At 46.6% G+C, this 18,309-nt stretch overlaps 1 protein-coding gene across 1 annotated transcript in view; it reads left to right on the forward strand.

Moving 5' to 3' along the window:
- Positions 1 to 4,001: 4,001 nt before the first annotated feature.
- The window catches only part of TNIP2 (TNFAIP3 interacting protein 2), a 32,172-nt gene continuing 17,864 nt past the window's right edge, over positions 4,002 to 18,309 (forward strand). Inside the window, 2 exon segments of the mRNA XM_060106879.1 lie at positions 4,002 to 4,161; positions 4,164 to 4,573. Of these exon segments, the coding sequence (XP_059962862.1) occupies positions 4,002 to 4,161; positions 4,164 to 4,573 (570 nt within the window).

The following is an 18,309-nucleotide window of genomic DNA, read 5'->3' on the forward strand; positions in this document are numbered from 1 at the left end:
CTCTTCCAAGGGCAGAGGGGACATACCTTCATATGTCAGATACCTTACTAAAAAATTCTTTGTGCTACTCAGCAGCATCCTCTCTGTTAGGGACTGAATTGTGTCCCCCACCCCCGCCCCAAATTCATATGTTGAAGCCCTAACCCCCACTGTGACTGTATTTGGATATATGGCCTTTACAGAGGTAATTAAGGTTAAATGAGGTCATAAGGGTGGGTCCTAATCCCATAGGACTGGTGTCCTTGTAAGAAGAGAGACACTGGGGATGTGCACAGAGAAGAGGCCATGTGAGGACACAGCAAGAAGGCAGCTGTCTGCAAGCCAAGGAGAGAGGCCTCAGGAGAGACCAAACCTGCTGGCACCTTGAACTTCCAACTTCCAGACTGTGAGAAAATGAATGCCTGTTGTTTAAGTCTCCTTGTCTGTGGCATGTTGTTATGGCAGCCTGAATTGACTAATCCATTCACTTTCCTACAACTGGGAACTTTGCATTGTGAATACCTTGGGATCCATAGAAGGGAAGAGCTGGGTAGGGGAACATGACAGCAGGTACATGCATGTGTGAGGGTGGTTGCTGGCATAGGTGTGCCAGGGGTCAACCTCACTGGCTACTATTCAGTGGATGGGCTTGGCTCCTGGGGAGGCCCCTGGCCCCTCCACCGCCTGCTTCTTGGCACAGCTGCTTCCAGAGGCTGATCACAACAAGGGCTGAAGTCCCAATGTCCAGACAAAGGGGAGAAGGAGGCCAGGAAAAGGCCGCAGGCCCCGATAGGACCCCAAGTAAGATGCCAGGGGAGGGAGACCTTTGGACGAATTTAGATTTAGTAGTTTTCCATCAGGGGAGGAACCAGAGTTGAAGAAGCAACCCATCCCCTGTCTCTTCCTGTACTTTTCACCCCTCTCCCTCCTTCCTGGTCACCTCTGCAGGAAACCCTGTGGTTCTCACTGTTCTTAGAATAAGACCCAACCTCTATGTAGGGCCTGACCCCTCCAAATCTGGCCCCTACACCCTCCCTGCCCACCCTAGGCCGCAGTCTAGGGCGTCGGCCCCGGCACTCCCCGCCAGGCCGACTCACGTGTCCTCCCTCTGCTCAGGACCCACTGACTCAATTCTGTGCGGGCTCCTTCTCATCCTCCTTGTTGCAGCTGAGAGTCCCCTCCTCTCTGTTTCTGTCCCATCCTCCTGTTTCTCTTCCTAAGCCTCTTATTTGCTTACTTTAAAAAATTTATTTATTTATTTATTTTTGGCTGCATTGGGTCTTTGTAGCTGTGCATAGGCTTTCTCTAGTTGCGGCGAGCGGGGGCTCCTCTTCGTTGCGGTGCGCAGCCTTCTCATTGCGGTGGCTTCTCTTGTTGCGGAGCACGAGATCTAGGCGCACGGGCTTCAGTAGTTGTGGCACTCAGGCTCAGTAGTTGTGGTGCACGGGCTTAGTTGCTCCGCGGCATGTGGGATCTTCCCGGGCCAGGGCTCGAGCCTGTGTCCCCTACATTGGCAGGCGGATTCTTTTTTGTTTTTTGTTTTTTTTTGCGGTACGCGGGCCTCTCACTGCTGTGGCCTCTCCCGTTGCGGAGCACAGGCTCCAGACACGCAGGCTCAGCGGCCATGGCTCACGGGCCCAGCCGCTCCGCGACATGCAGGATCCTCCCAGACCGGGGCATGAACCCGTGTCCCCTGCATCGGCAGGCGGACCCTCAACCACTGCACCACCAGGGAAGCCCGACAGGCGGATTCTTAACCACTGAGCCACCAGGGAAGTCCCTTTGCTTACTTAAAAAAATATTGATTGATTGATTTGGCTGCATTGGGTCTTAGTTGCGGCATGTGGGATCTTCGTTGTGGCATGTGGGCTCTTTGTTGCGGAGTGCAGACTTCTCTCTAGTTGTGGTGCACAGGCTCCAGAGCACGGGGGCTCAGTAGCTGCAGCACGCAGGCTTAGTTGCCCCGAGGCATGTGGGATCTTAGTTCCCTGACCAGGGATTGAACCTGCGTCCCCTGCATTAGAAGGCGGATTCTTAACTACTGGACCACCAGGGAAGTCCCTTTTATTTGTTTTCTTAAAGAATTTTTACCCCCTTTCTTTCCTATACAGAGTTTCCTTATCTTGTAATTTTTTTGTTTTTTGAAGGGAGGTCTGTCTCTGCCACTAGAATGTTTGCCCATGAATCCCGTGCTTGATTCAGTCCCTGGATATTAGTTGAAGGCACAAGCATGTTGGGTACTTCCTACCTTAACTTATTGAATCCTCACAATGCCCTATAAGGCAGATGTTGCTTGAATTCTGCCATCCCTCATCCATAATTCTGAAATCCAAAAAGCTCAGAAACCCAAAATGTTTTTCTTAAACTGGGTGCGACATCTGACTTGAACAGCTGTAAGGCTTTTCATGGTCTTTATCTCACTTGGTTTGAATGGTCATCCTGTCTTTGCAACAATGTTAATGTATCTGGTTTTGGGGGGCTGTCCAATGCCCCAGTGGGAGCACTGAGCAATACACTATTTGCTGGTTGTCTACTGCTGTGTAAAAAACGACTCCAAATGTTAGCAGCTTAAAACAATAAACATTTATTATGTCAGACAGCTTCTGTGGGCCAGGAATGTGGAAGTAGCTTAGCTGGGTGCTTCTGGCCCAGGGTTTCCCATGAGGTCGCGGTTAAGATGTGTGCTGGGGGTGGAGGATGTGGTCCCAAGGTAGCTCAATTACTATGGCAGGGAAGTTGATGCTGGCTACCGGCATGAAGTCTCATGTCCTCATCACATGGACCTCTTCACAGGGCTACTTGAGTGTCTTCATGATACGATGGGTGGCTTCCCCCCAGAGGGAATGATCTAAGAGAGGGTGAGGCAATGTCTTTTGTGACCCAGCTGCAGAAATCACTCCATCATTTCTGCAATATCCTCTTGCTTACACAGGTCAGCCCTATTCAGTGTGTCAGAAGGTGAAATCACAAGAGCATGAACCCCAGGAGTGGGATCCTTTCTGGATGTTGGCTACCCACCCCAATTATATGTACCTATCTCAAATCCAAAGATTCTGAATTTTGAAGTACATGTGATCCCCAGAATGTTAGATGAGAGACTGGGATGCCCATTTTACAGGTGAGAACCAGGTTTAAGGGCAGTTGAATGACATGTGGGAGGTTACACTTACATCAATAGCAATGATGACTCACCTATCTCTAACAGCTCTGGGGCCAGTGCTACTTGGTTTTCTCCATCACTGCTCCAGCCAACAAGAGTGTGTCATTCCTAACCTTAGTCACGTGGACTGTGGGCTCGCAGGGGCAGGCACTCTGCACTCCATCCTCTAATCCCCACAGCACACCTATGGGGTAAGCAGGGCAACTGCCTTTGACCTTCCCTCTGCAGCGGAGGAAGTGTGAGCTGTCTTCGCTTATACTTGTCTGATTCTACCAGCCTGCGGGTGTCTCCCCGGGCTCAGCCCAAGCTTGGTATGGGTTACAAAAAGGGGAAAAAACGCCATGCTGCTCTCAGGGGATCTGGCGAGGAGGGCAGCTCTGGGCAGGGGCCGGCAGAGGAGTCTGTGGGAGGGAACCTTTGAAAGATCACAGGTGTGCTTGGGCATCATTGCCGAGGACACTCAGACTTTGAAAAAGAAAATAGCCGTGGAGCCACGGAAAACCCCTCGGAGTTGGTCTGGGGAGCTAGGGGGAAGGAAAGGGATGGAGTAAAAAGGACGGGAAAGGGCCAGCTCCCTCCTGCCTTCTGCCCTAAGAATAGTTCTTGCGACCTTAGAGAGGGGATGCGGGGGTCTGAGCATGCTCAGCACCTCGCTGGGCTCAGCTCGTGGAAGGTCGCCGTTTTCCTGGTGCTCGGTGTGGCCAGCCGGCCTGCAGCCCGGGGATTCGGACCCACGCTCGGGGCTAACACTTGGGGTCATCTTTGGCCCCTTCTTTCCCTTCCATCAGTAACTACATCGCAGGCCGTTTGACCCCTCTCCTCGCCCGGGCCCGAGTCTCCGAAAGCTCCCCGACTCGAGGCGATGGGGCGGGTGGGACATGCCAGTCACCCGCGGGCTGAGAGGCCGCAGGCCCCGGGCGGGATAGGACTGGGGCGGGGCCACGTGCCCGGCGGCCGGCAGGGCCTGGCTTCTCGGCGGGGGGCGGGACCAAGCTCTCCGGGGGGGCGGGGCCTGGCCTTCCGGCGGGGGGGCGGACCCGGGATCTCCGCGGGGGGCGGGGCGCGCCGGGAAAAGTTCCGGGAAGGTGGGCCTCCCGCCCAGGCACGGCGCGGAAGTTGCCGGTGGCCTGTGCCCTGCTGGCCAGGCCCGCAGCCATGTCGTCTGGGAACGCGGGGTCCGGCGGGCGGGAGGGCGCCCCGCGCGCTGCTGCTGCGCTCTGCGGCCTGTACCACGAGGCGGGGCAGCGGCTGAGGCGCCTGCAGGACCAGCTGGCCGCCCGGGACGTCCTCATAGCGCGCCTCCGCGCCCGTCTGGCCGCGCTCGAGGGGGACACAGCGCCGTCGCTCGTGGACGCGCTGCTGGAGCAGGTGGCGCGCTTCCGGGAGCAGCTGCGGCAGCGGGACGGCGGCGCCGCGGAGGCCGCGCTGCGCCAGGTGCGGGGCGTAAAGGGCACAGGCGGCGGAGGGGCCGCAAGGGGGCCGCGTGAGCCACGCTTCCTCGGCGTGCGGGGCCGCGTGCCCGCCGTGTCCCCGGAGTGTGTGCGCCCGTCGGGCGTGAGGGCTGTGTGGTCCGGTTGGGTCTGAGCGGTTTGTGTCTGGGGGGTTCTGGGCGGGTGCGCGCCGCGTTAGGCGTAAGGGCTGTGTGTCGTGTCGGGTCTGAGGGTGTGTGTCTGGGTTGTGTTCCGAGGGGTCTGCCCCCGCGTTGGGTCTGAGGGCTGTGTCTGCCTGTTTGAATTCTGAGGGGGTTGTGCGCTTGTGTTGGGTCTGACGAGTGTGTGCCTGTTGGGTTCTGAGGGGTCTGGCCCTTGTTGCGTTTGAAGGGTGTGCATTGCTGGCTCGGGTTCGCAGAGGTGTGTGTGCCAGTGCTCAGTCTGAAGGTTGTGTGTGGGCCTGTTGGTTCTGAGGGGTGTTTGTCCTTTCCGCTTATAAGGGAGGGGTGTCGAGTTGAATCTGAGGGGTGTGTGCGCGTGTTCGTGTGTGTGCGGTGTTACCATGTTGGGGCTGAGGGGTGTGCGTCCATATTGGTTATGAAGGGTGTGTTTGCTCCAACGCTGGGTCTGAGGGGTGGGTGCGGCCACGTTGGGTTCTTAGTTTTGCATGTGTCTGTGTTATTTCCGAGGTGTGTATTTGTGTGTTGGCTTCTGAGGGGCATGTGTGCCTGTGTAGGATCTGCTGGTTGTGTGTCCATGAAGGTTCAAGGAGCGTGTGTGCCCGTGTTGGGTTCTAGGGTATGCTTGCACCTATCTTGGGTTCTAAGGGGTCTGTACACTTGTGTTAGTTAAGGGTTGTGTGTCATGTTGGTTCTGAGGGGTGTGTGTTTGGGTTATGTAGAGGGGTCTGCTCCCTTGTTGGCTTCTGAGGGTTGTGTCTGTCCGTGTTGGTTCTGAGGGGCATGTGTTTGTGTTGGTTCTGAAGGATGTGTGTTTGTGTTGAGTTCTGAGTGTTGTGTGGGCTCACGTTGGGTTCTGAGGGATGGGTGTGCCTGTGTGGGTGTGAGGCTTGTTTTGTCGTTGTTGGTTCTCAGGGGTATACCTGTCTGTTTTGGTTCTGAAGGCTGTGTATTTCTGTGTTGGTTCTGAGGAGTGTGTGTTTCTGAGTTGGGTTCTGGAAGGTGTGTCCGCCCTTTTCTGTTCTAGGGGGCTGTGCACCTAGATCTAAGGGTGGTCGTGCCCGCGTTGGTTCTGGGCTGTGTGTCATATCGGTTTCTGAGCGATCTGCTCCCATGTTAGGTCTGAGAGCTGTGTCTTCCCGTGTTCAGTTTTGAGAGGTGTTTGTGCTTGTATGGATTCTAAAGGGTGTGGGTCTGTATTGGGTCTGAGTGGTGTGTGTCTGGGTTGATTCCGGATATGTTTATCCCTATTGGGTCTGAGTTGTGTGTGTGCCCCTGTGTAGAGTCTGGGGCTGTGTCTGCTCCCATGGTGGGTTCTGAAGGGTGTGTTTCCCCAGTTGTGTTGAGGGGTGTGTGTATGTTTTGATTCTGAGGGTTATGTGCTCATTTTGGTTCTGAGGGCTGTGTGCCTGTGTTGTGTTTGAGGGTTATGTGTGTCCATGTTAACTCTAAGGGGTATGTGTTTGTGTTGGTTCTGAGGCATGTTTGTGTGTGTTGGAGTCTGAGGGGTGTGTGTGTTTGACTAGGGTCTGTGGGTTGTGTGTCTGTGTTGGTTCTGATGGGTGTATGTTCATGGTGGGTCTGAGGGATATGTGTGCTTGTTGGCATTGAGGATTGTGTTTCCTAGTTGGGTTCTGAGTAGTGTGTGTCCACTTTTGGTATAAAGGGTATTTATTTGTTCGTATTGGTTCTGAGGCGTGTGTGCGCCTGTGTTGGATCTGAGGGGTGTGTGTCTCTGTTGGGTTGATGAGTGTGTGCCTATGTCGTGTCTGAGTGTGTGTTGCACATATTGGATCTCAAGTTTTTGCATCCGTGTTCGGTTGAGGAAAGTGTGCCATGTTGGTTCTGAGGAGTGGAGTCCTTGTTGGTTCTCAGTGGTGTGTCTGTGTTGGGTGTTGAGGGGTGTGTGTCTGTGTTCGTTCTGAAGGGCGTCTGCATGTGTTGGGTTCTGAGCAGTGTGTTCCTGTATGAGTCTGAGGGGTGTGTGACCCGCTGGTTTCTGAAGGGTGTATGCCTCCATGTTGGGTTCTGAGTGGTGTGTGTGTGTGTGTGTGTGCATGCCTGTTTTGAGTTCTGAGGGTATGTATGCCTGTTTGGACTCTGAGAGGTGTGTATGTGTGTTGGGTTCTGAAGGTTGTCTGTCTCTGATAGTTTTGAGGGTTGTGTGTGTGCTGGTGTTAAAACTGATGGTTGTGTACCAGGTGAGTTCAGAGGGGTCTGCTCCCATGTTGGGTAGGAGGGGAATGTGTGCCTGTCTTGGGTCTGAGGGTTGTGTGTCTGTGTTGGGTTGTGGCGTGTGTACCTGTGTGGTATATGAGGTGTGTGAGCACTTGAATTGGGTTCTGAAGGGTGTGTTCACCTGTGTTGGGTCTTCAGTTTGTGCCCATTTTGGGTTCTGAAGAATGTGTGTGCATGATCAGTTCTGAGGGGTCTGTTGCTGTGCTGGGTTTTGAAGAGTGTGAGTGCCTACATTGGGCTCTCAGGGGTGTGTGTGTGTCCATGCTGGGTCTGAAAGGTGTGTGTACCTTTCTGAGGGGTGTGCGCCTGTGTTGGGTCTTAGGGATGAGTGTGTATGTTATTTGTATTTGGAGCGTGTGTGCACCTGGAAGGTTCTGTGTATGTGTGTGTTCATGTTGAGTTCTGCATTGTGTGCGCAGACGTTGGGCCTGGGTGTGTGTGTAGGACATGCGTATAGGCTCCTGGTGTGTGTGTCTGAGTTGGGTTCTTGGGTGTGTTTGTGTTGTGTTGGGTTCAGGGCCACATGAGCCATAGTTATGTTCTGGATCTCTTTTAACCCCAGCTGTGAATGTGTCTTTCAGTAGTAACACTCCTGCTCTGCTGGGAGTGATGACAGAGTGGGAGCCTGCCAGAGTGTCTGATAATAGACTTAAATCCTTACTTTTTTTTTTTTTTTTTTTTTTTTTTTTTTTTTTTACCAAGCCCTACAGGTGGCAGCCTCAGCAGGTCTGCCCGCCCACCCGCTAGCTCTCGGAGCTCCCTCCCCAGATCCAGAAGGAACCCCAGGGGTGCGGGCGTCCCAGCTGGAGCAAAGAGCCACGTGGCAGGGTCAGGGGAACCGCAGAGGGGCTCTGGCCTGGGCTGAGACCTGTGACTCCCCGCTCCACAGGACCCCAAAGGCCGCAGGGAGGGCCCGAACCAGAGCCCCGGACACCCGTCCCCATCCCTCGCTTGCCTGGCGGGAGCCCTGGTACTCCCAGCTTCCCAGGTCGCCTGGCTTCTCCTGCATCCTGGGCGCGACCCCCAGCCCCTGCGCTGCCCTGATACCCGCAGCTGCCCCTACGCGGTGCCCAGTACCTCCAGCCCCTCCAACTGTCCCACCCCCCGATCCCCAGTTCCCGCCTTCCCTGTCCCGGGCTGCTGCCTGTTGTCCCGGTAACCCCCGCCAACCCCATTAACCTCGGAACCCCCAGCCCCCGGCCCCGCCTCCTTCCGTCTCTGGCACCGGCCCTGCCCTCCCCCCCGCGCCCCACCCCGATACCAATGGCCTCCTAGGAACCCCCGTCTCCCCGGACGCCTTTGGCTCCTCTCACAGCCCCCGGTGTCCTCGGCCCCAAGATCCCCGCAGACCTCGGGCCCTGCTACCTCGTCACCCCAGGTCCCCCACCCCGGCTCCTCACAGACCTCGGCCCTCGATTCCCCGACTCCAGGTCCCCAGGCCTACAACCCCAGGCCGCCCGCAGACTCCCAACCTCTGGGTCCCCCACCTCTGGGTCCCCGTTCCCGAGAGCCCCGCAGACCCCGGCCCTCTGATACCACGGCCACAGGGTCCCCGCCCCCAGACCCCCGCCCGGCTCGCGGGCGGAGGCGGCTGCGGACGGCGCTCACCGGCGCGGGGTTCCGCCTGCGTCCCAGGCCGCCGCCGCCCTGGCCCCAGCTCTCCGCGGGCCCCCGACGACCCTGGCAGGCGCGGCCTCCCCGCCCGGCGTCGCCTAAATCCTTACTTTTTGACCTTCATATCCTTGTCAGCGATATTATGTCTATCTGTGTGAAATATTAAACACCCAGCTCAGGAGCGAGAGTAACAGTATTTTTCTACAACAGTTTGGAAGTGCCCCAAACATTTTGGTGAACTCTGGTCTATTATCCCATTCGGTGCATAGCTATTATCTGGGTTTTCCCAGGAAAGAAATTAGGCCTGCAAAAGACAATTTTCACTTCCAGGCTTGACCCTGCAGCCGGATTTTAGAGTGAAAAAGAGACACGCCTTTTTTTCTTTTAATAAAAGTAATTTTGAATATCGGAAAAATATCTGAAAAAAATTCAAATAAAAGTAATTTTGAATATCTGAAAAATAGAGGAAAGAATAAAGAATAGAATAACCACCACAATCCCACCACAGAGAGATGACTACATGGCATAATCTCTTGGCATGCCTCTTCCCTGTCTTTCCTTTAACCATAGGGTATGTATATACTTGGCGTGTTTGAGTTCAAGCTGTCTATACAGTTTTACTTAATATCATGTCAATATTTTCTTATCTGCATCATTTTAAATGCCTTTAGAAGCCAGATGTCTTCCTCGCTCCAGCTCTCTCCCTTTTCCTGGGCAAGGTGGATTATTACTCATCAGGGCAGAAGGAAGTCACCTGGTCTGCACCACTGATCTTAGTGTCATGGACACCAGGAGCCATAGATGAGTGTAGATTGGGGTCCAGAGCACATGCTACCCAGAACGGGACTCTGCTTGCAGTCTGGTGGCCATTGGTGCTCAGTTGACATGTGTCCCCAGCATCCTGTGGCCCCAGAGCCTCTAACCAAAACCCAGGCAGAGTCAGGTCTGTAATCCTAGTACTACTGGTCCTTTCAGTGTAGGTTTTTTTTGGTCTGCGTTGGGTTTTCGTTGCTGCGCGCGGGCTTTTTCTGGTTGTGGCGAGCGGGGGCTACTCTTCGTTGCGGTGCGCGGGCTTCTCATTGCAGTGGCCTCTCTTGTTGCGGAGCATGGGGTCTAGGAGTGTGGGCCTCAGTAGTTGCAGCGTGCAGGTTTAGTAGTTGCGGCATGCGGGCCGTAGAGCGTGCAGGCTTCAGTAGTTGTAGCTCATGGGCTCCAGAGTGCTGGCTCAGTAGTTGTGGCGCACGGGCTTAGTTGCTCCACGGCATTTGGGATCTTCCCGGTCTAGGGCTTGAACCAGTGTCCCCTGCATTGGCAGGCAGATTCCTAACCACTGCACCACCAGGGAAGTCCCTCAATGTAAGTTTTGTTTTAGGATTTTAAATTATTTCAGGAGCAATTTAATGATCTGATATCTTATGCAATTAAATATTTGTTGCTTACCCCTACATCTTTCTGGGGTTGGTCAGAGAACCTGGGGAAGAATGGAGAGGTTTATCACCTCCCAGAGGCCCTGGATTCACTGAAGTAGCTGTGCAGAGTGAAAACAATGAGAGGAATTGGTCAACAGGTTGGTCTCATCAGTGGCCATGTCAGCCAGCTGGTTAGGAGCAGGGACCCTGGATTGGTGAGGACTGAGGGCTCCCAAAGAGGATGCTGAGGCTCACAGGTGTGGATGGACTGCCAGGTGACCAGTGCATCTGTGGCCAAGGTGTAGCCAGTGTGTGATGGGACCAGATCAGTCTTGAGAATTCTGGTCTTTTTTGCCACCACAGTGGGACTCAAGACCTTGCCTTATTTGTAACATGAGACTCTGCAAAGCTCTTCCAGTTAAGATTTTCTGGAATAATAGCACTGATTCGTTGTACAGGCTGTAACTGCTCAACCCCATCTCATCACTGCCTTGGGGACTAGCCTCATGGACCCTGCTTGGTCCTGATATAGCAACTTGTGGCTTTTCTTTCCCTATTCTGCCATGCTCTCTGTAAGTGGAACAGCATACACTCTTTACAGTAGGTTATATTAGGTTTTGTGTGTGTGTGTGTGTGTGTGTATTGTGTGTTTATTGTGTGTTTGTTTTTACCATCTATCGTCATACCTCTTTTGATCTTGTGCAACTGAAACTCTATATCATTAAACATAATTCCCCACCTCCCTACTTTGTCCCCTACCGACCCCTCCCCCCCCACTGGCAAGCACCATTTTACTTTCTGTCTCTATGATTTTGACTACTGTAGATACCTCCTATAAGTAGAATAATGAAGTATTTGTCTTTTTGTGACTGGTTTATTTCACTTAGCATGATATCCTCAGGGTTCATCCATATTGTAACATATGTCAGCATTTCCTTCCGTTTTGAGGCTGAAGAATACTCCATTATAGGTATATACCACATTATAGGTATATTATGTCCATTATAGGTATATACCACATTTTGCTTATCTACTCATCTGTTGATGGACATTTGGGTTGCTTCCATGTTTTAGCTCTTATGAATATCACTGCTGCTATGAACATAGGTGTGCAAATATCTCTTCGAGATCCTGCTTTCAACTCTTTTGGGTATATACCCAGAAGTGGAATTGCTGGATTATATAATAATTCTATTTTTAATTTTTTGAGGGGCTTCCATTCTGTTTTTCCACAATGGCTGCACCACTTTACATTCCCACCGACAGTGCACAAGGGTTCAAATTTCTCCACATCCTCACCAATATTGTTATTTTCTGTGTTTTTGATAGTAGGCATCCTAATAGGTGCGTGCTAATTTAGTACAAAATGATTGTAGTTTTGATTTGCAATTCCCTATAATGATTAGTGATGTTGAGCATCAATTCATGTGCTTACTGGCCATTTGTATATCTTCTTTGAAGAAATGTCAAGTCCTTTGTCCATTTTTGAATTGGGTTATTTTGTTGTTGAATTTTATGAGTACTCTACATTCTGGATACTAATTCTTTTTTTTTTTTTTTTTTTGCTGTACACGGGCCTCTAGCTGTTGTGGCCTCTCCCGTTGCGGAGCACAGGCTCTGGACGTGCAGGCTCAGCGGGCCCAGCCGCTCCGTGGCATGTGGGATATTCCCGGACTGGGGCACGAACCTGTGTCCCCTGCATCGGCAGGCGGACTCTCAACCACTGCGCCACCAGGGAAGCCCGGGATACTAATTCTTATCAGATATATGATTTGTAAATATTTTATCTCATTCTGTAGGTTGCCTTTTTACTTTTACTTGTCTTTTGATGTGCAAAATTTTCATTTTTATTTTCATTAAAAAAATTCCAATTTGTCTACTTTTTCTTTTGTTACCTGTGCCTTGGGTGCCATATCCAAGAAATCACTGCCAAATCCTGTGTTATGAAGCTTTTGCCCTATGTTTCTTCTAGAAGTTTTATAGTTTTAGGTCTTATGTTTAAGTCTTGGATTCATTTTGAGGTAATTTTCATGTATGGTTTAGATAAGGGTCCAACTTCATTCTTTTGCATGTAGATATCCAGTTTTCCCAGCACCGTTTTTTAAAAAGACTGTCCTTTCCTCACTGAATCATCTTAGTACCCTTGTCAAAACCATTTGACTATCTATGCAAGGGTTTATTTCTGGGCTCTCTATTCTGTCTCTTTGGTCTGTATGTTTGTCTTTATGTCAGTGCCACAGTGTTTTGATTATTGTGGCTTTGTAGAAGTTTTGAAATTAGGAAATGTGAGTCCTTCAGCTTTGTTCTTTTTTTTTGTTTTTTTTTTCTTCTAAGATTGTTTTGGCTATTTGGGGTCCCTTGAGATTCCATATGAATTTTAGGATGGGTTCTTCTATTTCTGCAAAAAAAAAAATTGAGCTTTTGTTTTGTTTTTGTTTTTTGGGGCTTTTTTTTGGCTGCACTGCACAGCCTGTGGGATCTTAGTTCCCCAACCGGGGATTGAACCTGGGCCACGGCAGTGAAAACACCAAGTCCTAACCACTGGACCACCAGAGAATTCCCTGGGATTTTGATAGGGATTGCATTGACTTTGTAGGTCACTTTGAATAATATTGACATCCTAACAATATTAAGTTTTCCAATTGTGAACATGGGATATGTTTCTATTTATTTATGTTTTCTTTAATTTCTTTTAGTAGTATTTCATAGTTTTCATTGTATGAGTCTTTCACCTCCTTGATTAAATTTATTCTTTTTGATGCTATTGTAAGTAGAATTGTTTTTATAATTTCTTTTGCAGATTCTTCATTGTTAGTGTATAGAAATACAGCTGTTTTTCATGTGTTGATTTGTATTCTGCTCAATTGCAGAATTCATTTATTCTCTCCAACAGGTTTGTGTGTGTGTGTGTGTGTGTGTGTGTAATCTTAAGAGTTTTCTACATGTAAGAGCATATCATCTGAAAACAGATACCATTTTACTTCCTTTCTTATTTGGATGTGTTTTATTTCTTTTTCTTGCCTAATTGCTCTGGCTAGAACTTCCAGGGCTATGTTGAATAGAAGTGATGAAAGCCAATATCCTTTTCTTGTTCTTTTTTTTTTCCCAGCCGCGCCATGCAGGGTCTTAGTTCCCTGACCAGGGATTGAACCCATGCCCCCTCCAGTGGAAGTCCTCCTTGTCTTGTTCTTGATCTTAGAGGAAAAGCTTTCAGTCTTTTACCACAGGGTATGATATTTGCTATGGGTTTTTCATATGGCTTTTGTTATGTGGAGGTAGTTTACTTCTGTTCCTAGTTTGTTGTGTGTTTTTATTATGAAAAAGTGTTGAATTTTGTCAAATGCCTTTCTGCATCAATTGATATGATCATGTGTTTTTCCCCCTTCATTCTATTAATGTAGTGTATTACACTGAACAGTCCCTCCCTTCCTTTTTTTTTTTTTTTTTTTGATGAAATATGTTTGTGAACTTAACCACAGCAGAGTAGTATATTACCTAAATCTATGTGGAACAAATCTGGTGAAAATTTTTCTGATTAGAAAAGTTTAATAATATCATTTTCATTTCATTCCAAGGGATTGATGCTGAGTCATAGAAAACAAACATCAAACACATAATTGTGCTTCATGTCCCTCAAAAGGCCTCATTCTCATATCATTATTGTTTACTAGATATTTATCAACAATTTTCTAATTGTCTTCAGATATTAGAAGTGAGACTTAATGATAAAGTTAGGAATGTTAAGAACATGATCAATTCAAGGCCTATCATACATAATGAAACTGATGCTCAAGAACTGCCTAGTCACCTTGCTAAAGTTGGTCTCTGAACCTTCTACACGGCTGCCCAGAAGATAAATATGCTGCACCTCTTATTCTTTTAAAAAGCCAAGAATAACCTTAGTCATGTATTTAGTATTACCTTTTCACTATCTGTAAGAAGAAACCATGATGAAGCTTGCTAAAATTTTCTTGTGAGTAGTTCACAGGGATTTGTAGAACTACTTTGGGTAACAAAACTGGCTCTTTATTAGGCACCAATGAAAAGCAAATATTACATTGAATGTTGAAAAACTGTGCACTTAAATCTGGTTCTGCCACTTTCTTAGCTATTTTAATTTGGGCAAGTCATTTAGTATTCTAGTTTTGTCATCAGTAAAACTGAAGTAATAATACCTAGCTCATAGGGCTATTTATTCATTCATTCAGCCAATAGTTATTTGTTGAATGCCTATTGTATGCCAGATGTTTTGGTAGGCCCTGGAAATGCAGAAAGGATTGAGAAAGGCAGATTCCTATCTTTATGAAGCTTATATCTTAGTTGAGAAAATAGACATTGGAGAAATAATCAATTGCCTTTGTGGAAAATGCGACATAGAACAGATGTATGGGATATTGTGAGTTTTCTATTGTGAGGAACACATGATTTGACATGTATATATGTATATATATAATAATCTCATACACATAATTGGGACCCAGAAGATGCGAATGTCATCTACCATAGCCACTCAGGTGTTTATTTACTGAGCTTGCATTTATTGGGCGTGTTCTATATGTAAGGGGAATATGTATAAGCAGGCATCATGGGTTATATTTTTCCATTTCTCCCAATATGTATAGTACATTCATTTCACACTGATGTGTACATTATCAGAGATGCACCAATAGCAGTGTTAATCTATAGCAGTGTTAATTCAGTGTAATTAGAGTGAGGAGTGCGTAGAGAATAACACAGGAAGTGGCTATAAAATTAGATTGGGGGCAAATTTTGATGGCCTTTACTACCTTATAAAGTTGTTAATTGCACATTCTATTAACCACTAGGCTAGGGGAATGCAAAGATGATCAATATCCAATTCTTGCCCTCAAGTTGTGGAATCATACATGGACATACATGATCACTGCTTGAAGCAAGTTGTAAAAGTGATGGAGGGATGTGTAGTGGGGAAATACTGAACATAGTATAAGTATGGAACTAAGCCAACTTAAGTCTCCAAATCAGAACACTGGTATCATAGTGTCAACTGCTATTTTTTTTCCTTTAGATATAATTGACATATAACATTATATTAGTTTTAAGTGTACAGCACAATGATTCAATATTTGTATATATTGTGAAATGACTACCACAATAAGTCTAGTTAACATCCATTGATCATGTTTTGTATGTTTAACCACCCTTGCAGTCTGTGAAAAAAATCCCGCTTGTTCATGGTGTATAATCTTTTTAATATGCAGTTGAATTTGCCCGTTAGTATTTCATTGAGAATTTTTGCATCAACATTCATAAGGGATATTGGTCTGCAGTTTTGTTGTAGTGTCTTTGCACTTGATCTTAGCCAAAAGGCCGAGAAGCGATTGTTGTAGTGTCTTTGTCTGGCTTTGGTATCAGGGTAATGCTGGCCTCATAGAATGAGTTAGGAAGTGTTCCTTCCTCTTCAGTTTTGTTGGAACAGCTTAGGAAGAATTGGTATTAATTCTTCTTTAAATGTTTGATAGAATTCACCGGTGAAGCCATCAGTTCCAGGACTTGTTGTTGGGAGATTTTTAATTAGTGATTCAATTTCCTTACTAGTTAGAGGTCTTTTCAGTTTTTATATTTCCCTGTGATTTGGTCTTGGTAGGTGTTATGTTTCTATGAATTTGTTTCATCCAGGTTATCCAATTTGCTGGTGTACAGTTGTTCATAGGACTCATTTTATAAGCATTTTTATTTTTGTAGAATTGTCAGTAATGTCTCTACTTGCATTTCTTTTTCTTTTTCTTTTTTTTTTTGGCCATGCCACGTGGCTTGTGGGATCTTAGTTCCCTGACCAGGGATTGAACCTGGGCCCTGGGCAGTGAAAGCGTGGAGTTCTAACCTCTGGACTGCCAGGGAATTCCTTCTACTTGCATTTCTGATTTTAGTAATTTGAACTTTCTTTCTTTTCGTAGTCTGTCTAGCTAAAGGTTTATCCATTTTGCTGATCTTTTTGAAGAACCAACTTTTGGTTTCATCAATTTCTCTAATAGTTTTTCTGTTCTCTATTTCATTTGTCTCTGCTCAAATCTTTATTCTTCCTCCCTTTTGCTAGCTTTGAGTTTAGTTTTTTCTTCTTTTTCTAGTTTCTTAAGTTGTAAAGTTAGGTTGATGATTGGAGATTTTTCTTGTTTTTAAATGTAAGTTTTATATCGTTAGATTTCCCCCTTAACACTGCTTTCACTGGATCCTGCAAGTTTTGGTATGCTGTGTTTTCACTTTAAGTATTTGCCTTTAAATATTTTCTAATTTCCTTGTGATTTCTTCTTTGATCCATTGGTTTAAGAGTATGTTTTCTAATTTCTACAGTTTTGTGAATGTTCCTTTTACTTCTGTTGTTGATTTCTGACTTCATCCTGTTGTGGTTGGGGAGGAGATACTTTGTGTGATGTCAGTCTTTTAAAATCTGTTGAGACTTAATATGTAACCTAACACATGAGACCATGTCCTGGAAAATGTCCCATGTGCATTTGAGAAGAATGTGTATGTTGTTGGGTAGAGTGTTCTGTAGATGTCTGTTAGATCTAGTTGATTTATTGTGTTAAGTTCTCAATTTCCTTACGTATATTCTGTTTGGTTGTTCTATCATTGAGAGTAGGGTTTTGAGGTCTCCAGCTATTATTGTAGGATTGTCTATTTCTCCCTTCAGTTCTGTCAGTTTTTGCTTCATATATTTTGCCTGTCTGTTATTAGGTACATCAGTGTATATAATTGTTATATTTTCTTGCTGTATTAAAACTTTTATTAATGTATAACATCCTTTTTTGTCTCTTGTAGCCTTTTTTGAAAAAAAGCCTATTTTGTCTGATATTAGTATAGCTACTCCTGTTCGCTTTAGTTACTAATTGCATGGAATGTAAATATTTTTCCATCCTTCTACTTTCTTTTTTTTTTTTAATTTTTAAAATTTTATTTTTGGCTGCATTGGGTCTTCATTGCTGCACGTGGGCTTTTCTCTAGTTGTGGTGAGCAGGGGCTACTCTTCGTTGCAGTGTGTGGCCTTCTCATTGCGGTGGCTTCTCTTGTTGTGGAGCACGGGCTCTAGGTGCATGGGCTTCAGTAGTTGTAGCTTGCAGGCTTCAGAGCTCAGGCTCAGTAGTCGTGGTGCATGGGCTTAGTTGCTCCGCAGCATGTGGGATCTTCCTGGATCAGGGATCAAACCCACGTCCCCTGCATTGGCAGGAGGATTCTTGACCACTGCGCCACCAGGGAAGTCCCCATCCTTTTACTTTCAATCTATATATGTCTTTGGATCTAAAGTGAGTCTCTTGTATATAGCATGTAGTTGGATCATATGCTTATATCCATACTGCCAATCTCTTTTAATTGGAGATTTTAATCCATTTACATTTAAAGTAATTACTGATATGGATGAAATACTTGTTATTTAGCTATTTGTTTTCTGTATACCTTATAACTTTTTTTGTTTCTCATTTTCTGCATTACTATCTCTTATGTTTGATTTTTTAAAATTGTGAAATATTTAAATTCCTTTCTCATTTTTTTGTGGGTATATTCTGTAACTATTTTCTTTGTGTTTACCATGCGAATTACGTTTAACATCCGAAAGTTGTAACACTCTAATTTGAATTTATACCAGCTTAACTTCAATAACATACAAAACCCCTGCTCCCTTATAGCTAAACCCCACCCCTTTTGGTTGTTGATGTCACAGAATTAAATCATACATTGTGTGCCCTCAAACATAAATTAATCTTTTAAATGCCTTAGTCTCCTAAATTATGTAGGAAATAACGTGTGAAGTTACAAATCAAACTTACAGTAATACTAACTTGTAGACTAATAATTTAAAAAAATATATTTATATTAGCCTCTTAAATCATGTGGAAAACAAAAATAAAGAGTTATAAACTGTTGTTACAATAATACTAGCTTTTATAATTTCCCATGTCTTTACCTTTATTGACATTTTTATTTCTTCATATAGCTTTGAGTTAGTGTCATTTCATTTCACTCTACAGGACTCCCTTGAACATTTCTTGTAGGGCAGGTCTAGTGGTAACAAACTCCCTCAGCTTTGGTTTATGTGGGAATGTCTTAATTTCTCCCTTGTTTTTGAAAGACAGTTTTGCTGGATATAGGATTCTTTCTTTCTTTCTTTCTCTCTTTCTTTCTTTCTTTCCTTCCTTCCTTCCTTCCTTCCTTTCCTTTCTTTTCTTTCTTTCCTTATTTTTGGCTGTGTTGGGTCTTCGTTTCTGTGCGAGGGCTTTCTCTAGTTGTGGCAAGCAGGGGCCACTCTTAATCACGGTGCGCAGGCC

This window comes from Mesoplodon densirostris, chromosome 1 (genome assembly GCF_025265405.1).
Source record: "Mesoplodon densirostris isolate mMesDen1 chromosome 1, mMesDen1 primary haplotype, whole genome shotgun sequence".
NCBI lineage: Eukaryota > Metazoa > Chordata > Mammalia > Artiodactyla > Ziphiidae > Mesoplodon > Mesoplodon densirostris.